Here is a 15,419-nt window from a genome sequence, read left to right as displayed (position 1 = left end):
GGTCAACCGTTTACCATTGTCGACGCACTACAACGTGTGGAGCATACATTGTATAGTTTTGCACTAGACTGCCATCGATGTAAATACGATAATCTATCCCTCTCGATCCCCCTAAGCGAACTCTGTGGAGTTAGGAAGGCTATCTCGATCATAGTGAAAGGTGGCAAACGTTGTAGATCAATACGGAGTACGGAGTATACTGTGCGTTGTCAGGTGGGCAGCTTACATGCTGTGTGCCGTACGACATACCCATTGTTTTCTCATTTCCGACTTCCCCTGAGAAAAAAAAAAAGAACGAAGACACTGAAACGTACACAAGCTTTATTAATACCCTCATTGGCGGTTTCATCCACCTCTGGCAGCTTGCTCTAACTAGCCAGAGCAGGATATGACAAGTCCCCTCTTTAAAACCCGGGGGACGGGTCGACGACCCCTGCAGTCTGGGTTTCAAAACCAACGGTCCAGTCGGAATTGTCGAGTCTTTAAGCTGAAGAAGTGACCCACTACTACATATACGAGAAGGTGACGTCGACTACAACATAGATGAGGGGGAAGATATCCCAGGACTGGGTAATAGTTCCCAGTTAGTTCCCAGTTCCCAGTTCCCAGTTCCCAGTTCCCAGTTCCCAGTTCCCAAGTCCATTGCAGCATACAAAGGTAGACGATCTTATCGTCTCGTCTGTGCACTTGAATTTACATTAGTAAATTACAGTTGGGGTATTGTATTGTATCGGAAGCAGTACAGGTAGCCGTAGAGTCTAGACATGTCATCAGAAGTCATCCCGCTTAGGCATCAGCGGTATGATCAACCTTTAGCTCCACACTGCCTAACCAGGCTTGACCCCTCAGTTTTCCCAGCGTCCGGCCCAGCCGGTGTGATGGGCGTCCTATCACCGCCTCTAGGCCAGTGGGCTGAGATACGGCGGCATACAGGGTTCTCTATCCCGGAGCCTATGAAAGGATCGACCCGTGTATGCTTGGTACGGTACGGAATGACTCGGATCCCGAAGTGTCTGAAGCTCGGCACTAAAAAAGGCCAAGGTGATTGCACAGCCTGGAGAGAGAATAGTCATTATATTTGTACCCAGGATCCCATCACTTTCACATACTTGATAAGCCAAAGTCGACATGAGACAGGGTTTTCAGGGATCCCTATTCATGATCACGATCAGTGACGAGGATACTTCCCGGGTAGCTTATATTTGTTGGGATATGCTGTATCGGGGGGTCTAACAATCCAACATGGCTAGATTTTGCCAAGAAGACCCTTGCGAATGGACATTCAAGATCCTGCATTCTTGATTAAGGGCAATGTGGGTTCGAGCAAAAAATCTCTTTGAGGGATCTCAAGACCCTTTCATAGTTGAACGTCCCAGGTCTCAACGAAAAAAAGAATCGAAGATCAAATATATAAATATATCTCTCTCTCTGTTTTTTTTTTTTTCTCCAAAAGACTGCAGATTTAGTAGACCCGCAAGGACTGACGACACCCTATTTTTTTTTTTTCCCCCTCTATTGTTTTGTTTTCGATTTCGATTCCGATTTCGATTTTTATTTTATTTTAAGAAATATACACACATTTTAAATTTATTTTCATCTGATTTCTTTTTCTTCTCATATTAGAGATTTACGTTGGCCCCATCGATCTTCGTTTCCACCATTCCCGGGTCGAAACGCCCACACAGGTCATTCCCATCCCTGTCGAGAACGGCCTGATTCCTTCCCACATCCCCAACCCAATCCATCCACACACACTCTCTCTATCCCCTCGACTCGCTCAAGGGGTTAGGGATTTCTCTAGTCATGCACAAGATATCCAACTTCACGGGCCAAGCCCGTCATGGTTGGGAACGAATGACGCCAACCTTCGGGATGTCCAGACCTCACACCGACATGGCTTTTCGCCGACCACACGGTGCGCCGCCCATGACGCCGCCAACTAGCATCGATCCAACAGTCAATTTGTCCTTCAACGTCCCATTCTCATCCACCCTAGCCGGTCCCGATGTCGAGGATGTGCTCCACGCCAGTCCTGGTGCCCTCCAGCGCTGGACTTTTCAGGAAGGCACACTGGAGGGCACATCGGTACACCAGCTTCCCGTTCACACAAACAACGTTGAGGGTCTACAGAGATTATGTCGGAAGATCACGGAAGAGAAAGGAGGACGGGTGGAAGCTACGCTCACGACCTCCGAGGCCAAGGCTGTGCCAGCGCTACAACGCCGGCCAAACGGCTTGGTGACCAACGTCTGTGTCACGGGCGATGGGGAGATGGCACGAAAGATGCGGGCGAGAATTTTAAATGAGACCCCGATCATGCTGGTACGTGGACGAATTTTTTGGGTTCCGGCATCAACCAGATTTTCACGCCCACAGATCTGCCTTGCTAACATCCGACCGTCCAGAGATGTGCGACCGTCGATGTGGATATGCATCTGATTATAGATGGATCACCGAAAGGAATTAGAGCTAGCGTCCTCGAGCACCTCGACACTTTGGCCGCCTACACCGGGGCTGACATTTTCCTGCTGACTCCCAAGCTCCATGATGCCGATAGTGCGGTAGTGTCGTCCTATGGCTATGCATCGGACAACGGCTTGGACCAACGCTTCCGGGTTGCCATTTACGGCGATTTGGAGAGCTCGGAACATGCCAAAACCCGGGTTCTGATCATGATTGACCAAATAGTACGTCTTAGTGTGCGCGTGTCATGAGGCCGGCAAACTAACTGGAGACCAGCTCAAACGCCATGTGGACGCCATCAAATTGGACTCGACTATGCACACCTTGGTCTGTGGGCGCACCCGCAAGAACATCAAGCTCATCGAGGCTGCTACAGGCACCGCCATTTACTTCCCCCCGCCTTTCCCCCAAATTTTCGGCTATATACCCCCTGGTGCGAACCGCCGAAGCGAGGATGAGGTCTACATTACGGGTGAGTCCCCGGAGCAGATTGCTCGCGCCAAACAGAAGCTGCGAGAACTGGTGATGGGAGTGAAGATTTTTGTCAAGGATGTGGTTGTCAGCTCAAGCAAGATCGACAACATCTTACTCGATCGTTTGGATAAGGTCCGGAAGGTGATGGAGATGAACGGGTCTTACGTTCTTTTCCCGCAGCTGGGTAGCCAGCGTGGCCTGGTTCGGATTCAAGGCACTGAGGTGCTGCACGTTGAGCGGACAGTTCGGGAAATCATGGCTCTGGTGTGTCGCTTTGTGATGTCTTGACGGAATGATCTTCTAATCTTTCAATGCACAGGCTGGTCAATTCTATAGTGCCTCGTGGTGGATTATCATGCCCGACCCGGTCCAAGGTGGTCTTCGTGCTCCCTCAACTGGCGATATTCGCTCCATGCTATCGGATATCTGCACTAACTCGGAAGCGGAGGTCAGCTTTGACAATCTGACTTTCACGATCAACGGTTCCGATGATGCAGTCAAGGCTGCCATGACAGTCATCAACCAGATTCCCTTTGTGATGCGGAGCCAGTACCAGATGCGGGTGAAGATTGAGTTAGCCAACGAGCACAAGGAGTTTGTCAGTGGCAAGAAGAACGGCAAGATCAACAAGATCATGGGACAGAGTGAGTTCTAACCGGCATCCTACGTGTGTGGCACGAGATACTGACTCGCACTTAGGCAATGTCCAGATCATCTTCGATGGGTTCAACGAATACAACTTTTATATTGACGTGTGCGGCAACCAGTATGAGTCGACGAAGAATGGCCTCGACTTGGTTGAGCAGGAGATGCCTGCATCGATCTCGTTCCATGTGCCTGACCAGTATCACAAGCGGATTATCGGAATCGGTGGACAGCATATCCAGCGCATCATGAAGAAGTACTCTGTCTTTGTGAAATTCTCCAATGCCATGGACCGGGGCGGCATGGGCAAGGAGGATGACGACATCAAGGTTGACAACGTGATCTGTCGGACACCTGCCCGCAACGCTCAGAGTTTGGACCTTGTCAAGCAGGAGATTATGGACATGGTCGAGAAAGTTGTAAGTGCTTACATGGCCCACAGCTTTGATCACATGATAGAAGCTTACAGTGTGCAGGATGCCGAATACGTGGCCGAGAGGGTCGTCATCAACCGCCTCTACCACCGTGAGCTACTGGCCCGTATGACCGAGATAGATGAGCTGGAGAAGAAATGGAACTGCAAGATCGAGTTCCCAAGCACTGAACTTGCCAGTGACGTTGTCACCATCTCCGGCCCTGAGTATCAGGTCCCCCAAGCGGTCGACGCACTACTCGGCATGGTGCCAGAGAGCCACGAGCTTCACTTCCAGAGCTCAGTCGAACTGCAGGACTACTTCAAGTGCTCCGATTTCTTCGCCGATGTTCGGACCAAGCTTAAGGAACAGTACGAAGTCGACATCAACGTGGATGTTGTTACCGATCTTCCTACTCCCCACGATGAAGGCTCCTCGTCTCCTACTCCCGGACCTGAAGACCGTGTGGTCCTCGGTTACACGCGCAACAACGCCGGCGGCTTGAAGGACGCAATTGACTTCCTGATTTCTCGCCTTGTTGCGCACGGACTTGATGCGAACACCGTCAAGGGTGCTATTCCACGCCCCAAGTCCGACTCGTTTGAAGAGTCGCTGCCTTTCTTCGACTCGAAGCTACTGCAGCACGCCCCAGCGCCCCTCTCGACCGACTCGCCCACCAGACCGAACTTCTCCGATGAGACCAGCGAACGAGGATCGATCTTCGAACGCCTCCGCAAGCCCGGAAGTATCTCGTCCTTCTCCTCGTTTATCGGCCGCAAGAATCACTCCGCCTCGCCGGGGTCATTCTTCAAGCACCCCTCGAGCAACGCCTCCAAAGCCTCGCTCGTCTCCATGGAGTCGCGCGATAGTGGCTACCGCAACCCATGGAACGACTCTGGCGTGAACCTCCCCGAAGACGACGGGCCCGTCCTGGGGAGCTCTCACAGCCACAAGAGCAGTACCAGCAATGGCTGGCCCACACGCTTCGAAGCCAAGTTCCCCTTCGGCACCGCGCCGGGTGACATCACGCCCAAGCATGACCCGCGCGCCTCTTTTGATAGTGGTCGTCCTAGCACTTCCAATTCTACTTCTGGATACCCGGCCCCAATTGGGCCACCGCGTTAAACCCAAAATATCCATTACAGCCGTATACCCTTTTTTTGGTTGAGTTGTTTGTTTCTTGTCTTTTTTTTCTGCTTTTATTCTCATTCCCAGCGTGATTTTTTTTTCGGGTGTCTATTTGTTGGTCTTCTTGTTGATTGATACCACGGAACGCAAGCAATGAAGGCGTCAGAAAAGAAAACGAGATATCCAAGATCTGCGTGCGATAGAGCAGAGAGTCATGGTCTTGACCATGTCCTGCCTCTTTTTTTTTTTTGTCCTTATTTATTTATTTTTTTTTTAAATTTCGCGATGCGCATTCGGAGGAAAGGGTTGGATAGTCTGGATTCGTTGATACCAGGGCGACCTGGCATCGACTTGAGAGGACTTTTCCGACAAGTTGGGTTTTCATGTTGATGTTTTTTAACTCTTTTGATATCCCCCAATCATCAATGAGATTTTGCCATTAGAACACATTCTCTGATCCAAGTGGTATTGCGGAACTATCTTGTCAAAAATCACACAAGCATGCATGCCTTGAGATGAACCTCAGGGAAAGCTTTCAGTGGTCTCGGTATGCCCTCCGTGACGAGTGACGTGACACGCGGGGTCGGAGTGAACACTCCTCTCCTCTCCCAAACTTCCAATCAGTATACAACCCTCAAGGGATCATAAACCCCCTATTGAGCTACATGACTAAACTCCTATAAGACCCAAAATGACAATATCCTACCCCCGCCCGGACTTCCAACGCACTTCTTTAAACTGGAACACCCTAGACGGTCCCTGGACCTTCACCTTCGACGACAAGGACGAAGGACTAAGCTTGCAATGGCACAAAACCACCCTTCAAGGAAAACCCTCCCACCAGATTACAGTCCCATACGCCTTCCAGACCCCAGCCTCTGGTGTAAACCTCATCGAAGAGCACGAGGTCATGTGGTACGAGCGACGCATCAAAGACATCCGCACAGCCGATGAAAGACAAAGAGGGAATAAACTCCTCATCCGCTTCGGCGCTGTCGATTACGAGTGCTCTGTCTGGGTGGACGGTATCCTGGTCGGCGGACATCGTGGTGGACATGTGCCATTCGATATAGATATCTCTGACGCCCTGGCTGACGGCGCTACAGAAGTTCGTCTCACTCTCAGGGTTAAAGACTCGCCCTACGACATGACCCAGCCGCGTGGTAAGCAGTTCTGGAAGCCCGTGCCAGAGAGCATCTTCTACACGCCCAGTAGGGGTATTTGGCAGTCTGTTTGGTTGGAGAGTGTTCCGGCTATGCGGTTGCTATGTGGGAGTGGAGGGACAGTGTTTCGCTCTGATGATATTGAACGCGGCCAGTTGCATGCAAAGGTCCATGTTGCCGGACGGCGGGTTGGAAGTGCGGCGAAGGTTGAGGTTGAGGTATCCCTTGGAGGGCTGAGTATTGCGAAGGTGGGCGGTGAGTGTATGCGGGATAAAACGTTTGCTGCGGTTGACTTGAGTATGAAGGTTACTGAAGCTGCAGTGGGAAAGTTGAAGACAAAGAACCCGGAGTTGTTTGGTGCTGATGGAGTCTGGAGTCGGGGTGTTGCGCTCTGGGCTCCGGAGCATCCTGTTCTCTATGATACTATGCTTCGGCTGCTTGATGGGGCCGGCAGTCTTGTTGATGAAGTACAGACTACGACCGGCATGCGCAGTCTATCCTGGCAAAACGGCGATGGAACATTCTGACTGAACGGAAAGCCGTATTTCCAGATGCTATTCCTAGACCAGGGATACTGGCCCGAAACGGGCATGACTCCTCCTTCTTCAGAGGCCCTGAAGACAGACATAGAGCTGGCACAGAAACTAGGATTCAATGGATGTCGCAAGCACCAGAAGGTCGAAGACCCGCGCTTCTACTACTGGGCAGACCGGAAGGGCTTCCTCGTTTGGGGCGAGATGGCAAATGCCTATGAGTTCGACACTGACTACATTGAGCGGTTTACCAGTGAGTGGACTGAAGCCGTAAAGAGGGATATCAACCACCCATCGCTGGTCACTTGGACGCCACTTAATGAGTCGTGGGGTGTATCTGCCTTGAAGGAAAATATCGAGCAGCGTAATCATGTTCGCGTCCTGTACTACTTGACTAAGTATGGCTCACCCGGTGGCATTTTCAGTGTGTCCCAGCCGCCGAGAGGAAATGGATGAACCAGCTGAGAGAAAAACACAGGATTCTCGACCCTAGCAGACCAATTAACGACAACTGCGGCTGGGAACACGTCAAAACAGACCTAACAACCTTCCACGATTACAGCGACTCGATCGACCTGGGTGCAGCGTGTGCCAGCATGTCAGGGATTCTCGAATCGAAAGGTGGGCACGAGGTTTTCACCAAACCGATCTACTCTGGTTATTCCGGCTCTGTGGTCGTCGATAAAGGTGCCCGGCATACGCCGGGTGCACCAGTGATCTGCACTGAGTTTGGTGGGGTTAATATCGCACCGCCTAAGAACTCTGCTGCTGTCGGTGAGCGGGACTGGGGGTATACGACTGCCAGTGACCCGGCAGACTTCTTAGTGCGATTTGAGAAGCTAGTGATGGCGGTTGTGAAACCGGGGCACATTTGTGGGCTTGTCTGGACTCAACTGTATGTTGCATCATCCATGATTTTTGGCATTGTGATCTGAGGACCTTTGCTAACTCAATCTGTCTTTTCTGATCTAGATATGATATTGAGCAGGAGGTGAATGGTCTATACACCTACGATCGTAAAAAAAAGGTTCCCGCGGAGAAGGTGAAGGCGATTATGGATGCTGCAAGAGATCATTACTACGATCATCTCACGTCCCATCACTCGAAGGGTTTCAGGAAGCTACTGGATCAGTATAGGAGTGTTGTGCATCGTTAGGTCTAGGAATGGTTCTTCCTGATTAAAGGGATATCCAATGACATTGACTGATATAGTACCTCCAAGACTATAGTCGCTCTTTACAGGACATCATGCTGGGTAATATAAATCTTAAATGTTGAACACTGAACTTCCATTTACTATATCCCGATGCGGAATATACAATAACTGCTGTGGTTTACTGTACTACAAACTCTTAGATTGAGAGACGATGACGCAGCGCTATGCCGAAACTAACCAGACGACATGTTTTCGAGTTTTGCAACCTGAAATACAAGACACGAGGTCGGTCAAGATGGAGTTCTGCGGTCCTACGAGGCAAAATAAAAAGATGCAAGGACCGATTTCAACATCATCAAAACATATATTATTGTCACTGGGCACTAGATAGATCCCATGAAGTGAAGACGAAAGAGCAAAACAGCTCAAAGATCAAGACGCTGGATGCTGTGCTCGAAAAAAGAAAAAGAATTCCCCATGAAAACTCCAGAGATGCCGAGACCCCATTTCAGGAAAGAGAAACGTGCTAGATGGGTGTGAAAGCGGAACGCAGAGTGCATATTACAAGTGAAAAGAGGTTACATGTTTGCCAATTCCTGGTCGATCTGTCGGTCCAGGAAGGCTCGCTTGTCGCCCGCGAGCGAGGTTTGCAGGCGGTGCTCGACGAGAACACGGACTATTGCGATGCGGTTAGTGAACTGCATGGTTATCCATGAAATAAAGCTCAAAACTTACCCTGTTTTTTGGTGACAGTATCCAGATCAACCTCGGCCAGGCAACCTCGAATTGCCTCTGTAATGGCACCCTCATCGGGCCCACTACCAGCACGGAAGTCAAACGCAGTGCTGGCGGGTCGAGAGAGATACTGAGGAAGGGGGCTGCGAGAGCCAGCATTGCCGAGGAGGTTATCGCTGCTCTGCATCATGCCGACGCTGTGCCTGCTCGCGGCCAATGGACTATCTTGGTAGGCGCTGAGGCCACCCATGGACATGTGCCGGGAAGCCTGGGCAGAGTGGCCACCCATCTGAGCACCCGCCTGTGGCATATCCGTGTAGCGGGAGAAGTTTGACATGTGCGAGTTGCGGTTGCCAGGGAGATTGCCGCCGACGAAGGGCGCCGGCGACTGTGGAGGCAGATAAGGGTGGTGGCGGCCCTGGCCCGGGAATCCGGTAAGAATAGTGGAGGCTGGTTTAACGGATGAGTACTGCGAGTGCATGTCATCCATCTCCATAGCCATGTCATCATACCGACCGGTGGCGTAGACCTTCTCCTGGCTAGCGCTGAGGTCGCCGCGACGGCCAGGGAGATTATTGGCCATGGCGTAGTCATCCCAGCGTTGGAGTGGGATGCTGCGTGGGTCGAAAGGCTCATCTTCCACAGCGATGACTCGCTTGTCGCCCTTCTCGCCGATGACAACACGGGTAGTACCCCATCCGAAATCGTCCTGTTTCCAGAAGGCATATAGCGGCAGGATGAAGTTGTAGATTGGGTACGCAAGAAGGTAGATAATCATCCAACCGATGTGTTGCCACTGCCGTTTGACGATGAAGATCATCGCTTGCAGACCATATACACCAGCCAGCATGATAATAGAGATCATAGGGAAGGGACCCGAGTGACTAGCAACTCGGTATACAAGGTAGGTGAGGTATACACAGGTCGCCGGAAGGATAAGGGTTCCCACCAGATCGACGAGAACGACGAATCGCATACTGAAACAGCAGAAACCGCAGAGATCTTCCAGAGCTGCCAGTTCCACCAGGTTGTGGATTGTGGAGTTGATCCAGCGGCGTCTCTGCGACATAAGCACACTCCAGGTTTCAGGGGCGGCTGTGCTTGCGTAGGCATCGGGAATAAACTTGTACGACATTGATGGGAAGTGTTTGGTCATGATGGTTGTCAGATACCGATCCTCACCAAGAGACAGCAGGTTCTTCTTGTGGAGGGTGTCAACATCGTTGTCAGCGTAATCGTGAATGACTTTGTCCGAGATGATCAGAGGACGTCCTTTGTCCGCAGTTCGAAGGCGATACATGGTGAAACTAAACATAGTTAGTATCAAATTTTATCCGAGAGAGAAAGCACTTAGGACTCACCATCCAGGAAGACAGGTAACACTACCGAAGAGCGACTCAAATGCCTTCGCTAGGTGATGCGAGATGTAGTATTCGTAGACCTGAATCATCGTCCACCAACTACGTTCCTCATTCTGAAGACTAGTCTCGCCGCAAATGCCCGCGATCTTGGCATCTGCTGCACACGCGGCGACTAAGCGATTCAGAGAATCCTCCTTGACAGTAGTATCTGCGTCGACCATGAGACAGTATTCATATAGCTCTGGATCCACGCCGATGACGTTGTTGATTTGGTGGAACATTTCCAGTTCAAGTGGCGTCATAGGCGAGCGATGATGAACTCGATTCAAAAACTGCATGAGAAGGACCTGCGTGTCTCGCTTGCCACGATTGCCAGGTTTGGACTTGCGCTGCTCAGATTCCTTGCCAACCTTGACGACCACAATATAAGGCACAACATTGCCTTCGTACTCATACAATCCGGAGTAAACCTTGCCGTAGTTCAGCTGCTCGCTTCCTTGACCGATTGATTTGCAAGGTAGTGCCGGTGGGTCCATCTTAGGATCGACCCCTAGAATGTCCAGAACGATCTTGGGCGTGGGGCGGTCATTTCCACCACCAACAATCATACCGTCACAAATGACAAAGATCAGCTTTCTCTTGTTGTCGTACTTCAAGGCAGTCAGAGAATCGAGACCTTTCCGAAGATCATTCTCACCCTCTGTGTATGCGGGAACCATGCAGATGACGAATTTGTCCTGAGGTGCGGGCCGACGCTTGGATCCCAACTGCAGAGCTGCAAGGAACTTGACCAGGATGACAGCGCAGATAAGAATGGTGAAGGTAAGCAGGATCCAGTTGTTGACCGTGCATCGTGGACTATCACGGAAATCAACTTTGCCGACATAGAAGACAAAGTCGAGACATGTCTGGGCATTCCTAAAGTCCGTTGTGTCCGGCCATTGGTCGGTGACATCTTCGCCCATATTGTCCTTGAAAAGAGCAGTCACAGATGACGGCAGCCAGTTGTATTGGTCGAGATTGTTCATCATCTCTAAAGTATGGAAATAGTCGGTCAAGTCATACACCTTTTGGTCTTTAATAACCCAGTAGCGAGAATCATCGTTGGCTTGCTTCTCGATGACACTCCTTTTCCAAACCAGCTCACCCTTGTAGTATGTACCAATCTTTGGCAAGAATTTGTTTTCATACCAGGTATCCTTGTGGAGTGCAGAGGTGGTGGTTAACGACTGTGACCCAGATTTGTGCTCGGCTGTCGGATTCAAGATAGCGTCTGTGTTGTTGGGTTGGAGGGCGAGCGTATCGGATTTAACAAATGGAGCACAGTAACGGTTAAGAGGAGGCGGAAAGTAGGCATCTAAAATCTGCCCTCCAAATGGGCGCATGTTGTCCGAGTTTGTATCTTCACCAATTATGTCACTGTGCTGTGTGCGCCAGAACTTGCTGATGTCATAGACACGGCCGTGGATGCCGACGTAGAAGTTCTTGTCAGTTGTGTGCCAGCCAACCTCTTTTTCATTCCAGACTTTGTCCTTGTTGGGACAGAGAAGGTCACCAAAGGCAATGATGTAGAAGCAGACAACCGCATTGAAGAACAGAATCAAAAACACAAGAACAACCTTTTCTCGCCAGGCCAGGCGGACATCCGGACGTTTCATACGACCAACGTATCGAAGCACGAAGGAAGGAATCCAGAACGTCAAGGCCCAGACGAAACCAGCCCAAAGTCGACGGCTCCAAGGTATGGTTTTCTTCTCAATGTGCTTCGGATCACCAAACTCAGGGTCGAATTCGCCGACGTACCGACCATATTCGTCGTAGTATGCGATGTCTCCTTTGTTGTCGTCACCTTTCCGGCCCAAGCCGTAGTCGCCGGTATTAGCAGCATTAGTGAATGGCGCACTGGGGGCAATGGACTTGGCACCACCCATCACACTTGGGGCCATGGCGCCGCCAGGTGGCATGCCGAGAAGGTTGGAGTTTTCATGGATGGCCGTGCCCTCTGGGGTGAAGCCGGGCTCATACAATGCAGGGCCATACATGAATGGATTAACGTGAGTCTCTTCCGGCTTGAGATCCAGCATGCTCTCCGCTTCCCACCATGCCCCCTCGCGCATCCACACGCGCTGTTCACCGACGACAGCATCGCCATTGCTCCAGCCTCTTTCAATGATCCAGTTCTCGACACCATCCTGGCCTTCGGCACAACCGAGCCGCGCATACCGGCCGACAAACTCTTCCACATCAAAATCAGCAGTGAAATCGAGTTGCTTCAAGCGACGGTTGGCCCACTCCGTAAGTCGCCAGTCTCGCAATTGGCGAGAGACTGCACCTGCAGACCATGCAGTAGATGCCGATGACGCGAGCTGCTCCGGCATGTCATCAGTCGGATGGAGAGAGAGGTGGTACCAAACACGGCTACTGTTGAGCATAGTGGGAAGATCGAATCGGCCGCGTTTTCCCACTGTAATACCTTCGGTATCAACCGGGAATAAAACACGTCGGAGAAAGGCGTCAATCTCGAGCTCAACACCAACCTTTTCCAGTACCCCCTGCCGCTTGTCTAGATCGTGTTCGCGTTCTCGCCCGGCAAGTCCTGTGATGATATTGAGGTCAGGCTCAACTTGGGCCACTGCGGAGTTCATTTCACTGATGACAGACGCTCCAATGGGTGGGAGAGGAACTCCATCATCCTTCATTTCAGCATTGAGGCCAAGACCATCATCAAAGATTCCTCTCATCGTGATCGCTTTACCAAGAGCCGGTCGTGGGATATCAACTACAGTAAGGTTTACCGTGTCATCGTTCGACCATTGTGCTGCGCCGCCTCCGTTGCTGGAATCCCTTTCCAATGTCGCCTGAATCTCAGCCATGATGGCTTCATTTGCTCGGCCGATTACCCAATCGACGAGCGCCTCGTAGATTCCCGCAATCAACACTCCCCGCTCATCAGTGGAGCAATTATGAAGAAGGATCTCTGGATCAATTCCAAGAAGACCCCCAGCATCCTCACAGACCTCTTCTAGGTCTTCCTGGTCCACCTCGAACCCAATTGCATTGCCGAGCTTCAGGAGACCAGCAAGGACTGATAGCAAACCTCGCTGAGCAGAACCTTTGATGCCGATGGATTTCAAGGACGCACGGAAGTCTTCTGCAGCAGCAGCATCGTCCGCTGTCGGTAGATAGTGTGGAGGATTGTAGGTGTTTGATCGGTTGAGCAAGGTATATGCAGCCGGATCTTTCAAGTCCAAAAACTCACGCTCCGCAGCAGTCGATGTAGAAGTGAGAAGATAGTAGAAGGCATCAAACGCACGATAGCCGGTGTCTGGTTGAATTTCTAGAAGACCCTTCCGCACATTGATGCCGGAGGTAGACAAGGCGAAGGAGAGGCCAACGACAGATCCTTGCAAGGACAAGGTGTAAGTGGCGGCCAACGCTGAATGAAGAGAGTAGGAGGGGTTGAAAGCGGTGACTGCAGTGAGGAAGGGTCGCACAGCGGAGAGCGCAATCAGAGCTAAATCGGGTGTTTCCACTGGAATTGCTGCGATAAATGGCTCTAGCAACGAGGGTGTTGATTGGTGGAGGGTGCTATTCTAAATTAGTACCTCTGCTTCTTAGAAAATGCACTTTCGTACATACCCTAGAACAATGCAGCCATCCTCGGCGCGGCGTCGGGCATGTTCCCAAGCTCTGATAGCTAGATCACGGTCGACCGTGGCGCCAGTCCGGCCATCGGGCAAAGTAGTTGCTGCGGTTACCCAGGTGTTCACAACCAAACTCGTGGCAGAGTCTAGTTGATACGGTTGACCCGCGGTATAAAAAGAATGGAGGGCATTCAAAAGTGTAGTGGTTGAGACCTGAGTTCCATGTTGCGCTCTGGGTCCGCCCGAGATACCCGTAGACTGCGTAGAGAAGACCGAATGCCGGTTCGACATGACGAACGTGAGGTCGGAGGGTCAACGATGCTAACGGCAAGGTGCGATGTCCGGCCTGTTCGCTATCACAACTGCATGAGGGTACTTTGTTTTGTGTTGGCTACTTGTCTCGCCAAATGTACAGTAGGAGTTGGATTTAGAGTAGATCAGGGATGGACGATCAATAATTGAGCGAGCGACTGGAGATGGAACTCCTGAATGGATAAGGAAGAGGACAAAACAAGAAGTTAGGCGTGGGGAGAAAGAAATCAATGGAGTTGAAAATTACGGGATGTGGAAAAATACCGTCGTCGATCCTGACGATCGTTTCGACGCTGCGCAGTCGAGTAGGTACGGAATAAGCCTTTGGTAATCTGTTGGTCTTGCGGAAAGAGTAAACCCATACCGAGTAAGATTCAAATTTCTGTCCAATTCCAACTGTTGACAGGGCCCAGGTTTTGATGAAGTATGTAATTGCATTCAAAATGACGAGTTTTCTGCTGTAATTTTCAAACCATGGGCTGGTTGTTGCTCTTTCACCCTGATGGGCTTTTGCTTGATAAGTTCTGACCAATGAAAATGCATCAGCTGATAGGGACCCCGGGGACCGAGAACCTGTAGAATGATAGATGGGGTTTTGTATATTTCGCACTAGCGTATTTAATGTACTTCTAGTATTTTGGAATACAAGTGCACTATATTTGGGATGTCTCACTCATGTTTTTCGAACAGATGACTAGTTTCGCCACGCAATGTATGATCGGAGACTTGATCCACTGTGCCACCTCTACTAGCCTGTCTACTGGCCTATCCATTCTCGTGAGAATGTCGAGCCACACTATCTTCCTATGCTCAACCCCCTAGTTTCAGACCTTCATCTGTTGTGTCCTGGTTCATATTTTCGGATTTTTTGACATGCAGCTCCCTTGCAAGGAGGGCAATGGTCAAACTGTGGGAGTTGACGTGCTCCAGGGAGTTTCAAGGTTAGACCTTATACTGACCTTGCACACTCTAGTACTATATCCATACACTGTAGCACAGAGTACATTTATGAAGCTTTGCAGTAATTAGAGTGGAGATCCCTCAACATGAGACTGACGTAAATTAAAAAAGATTGAAAACCGACTTTTCTTGCTTCCAGGATTTTGGATTTTTCAACATTTTTCAAAATTTTTACTTTCTCGTCAAGTTGTGATTCTAGCTCTCATGTCTTTCTCTCTGGGTCTGACGGTCTCTAACATTATCATTGCGGGAACATCATCAGCTTTGGTGGATTTCAGCCGAGACACGTCCAAAGCCGAACCCAATCAAATATTCAATAGCCCCCAAATACGGAGTAGACCCTTTTCAATCGGTATGTCCGAGGTTCAACTATTCTTAGCGACTAAGCTAGTAATTTTTGTTTTGTGCAATACACATCCACCCCCGACCTCT

The 15,419-nt window shown here is 50.5% G+C and overlaps 3 protein-coding genes across 3 annotated transcripts; 2 read left to right on the top strand and 1 right to left on the bottom strand.

Moving 5' to 3' along the window:
• Positions 1-1,893: 1,893 nt before the first annotated feature.
• Pdw03_3540 (2,3-cyclic-nucleotide 2-phosphodiesterase) lies at positions 1,894-5,120 on the top strand (the record flags this gene model as incomplete). The annotated part of the gene is made up of 6 exons (XM_014676590.1): positions 1,894-2,322; positions 2,406-2,687; positions 2,740-3,201; positions 3,257-3,581; positions 3,637-4,001; positions 4,059-5,120. The coding sequence occupies 6 exons, from the start codon at positions 1,894-1,896 to the stop codon at positions 5,118-5,120; spliced, it is 2,925 nt and encodes a 974-aa protein (XP_014532076.1).
• Positions 5,121-5,672: 552 nt separating this feature from the next.
• Positions 5,673-7,975, top strand: Pdw03_3539 (Glycoside hydrolase, family 2, N-terminal; the record flags this gene model as incomplete). The annotated part of the gene is made up of 5 exons (XM_066100518.1): positions 5,673-5,746; positions 5,808-6,753; positions 6,826-7,217; positions 7,298-7,714; positions 7,792-7,975. The coding sequence occupies 5 exons, from the start codon at positions 5,673-5,675 to the stop codon at positions 7,973-7,975; spliced, it is 2,013 nt and encodes a 670-aa protein (XP_065955918.1).
• A 578-nt stretch (positions 7,976-8,553) lies between these two features.
• Positions 8,554-14,006, bottom strand: Pdw03_3538 (Chitin synthase, putative; the record flags this gene model as incomplete). The annotated part of the gene is made up of 4 exons (XM_014676593.1): positions 8,554-8,651; positions 8,711-10,017; positions 10,072-13,659; positions 13,711-14,006. 4 exons carry the CDS (start codon positions 14,004-14,006, stop codon positions 8,554-8,556), a joined length of 5,289 nt encoding a protein of 1,762 aa, XP_014532079.1.
• Between the last annotated feature and the right edge of the window lie 1,413 nt (positions 14,007-15,419).

This window comes from Penicillium digitatum, chromosome 1 (assembly GCF_016767815.1).
Source record: "Penicillium digitatum chromosome 1, complete sequence".
NCBI lineage: Eukaryota > Fungi > Ascomycota > Eurotiomycetes > Eurotiales > Aspergillaceae > Penicillium > Penicillium digitatum.
This window is presented reverse-complemented; position numbering and strand designations above follow the sequence as displayed.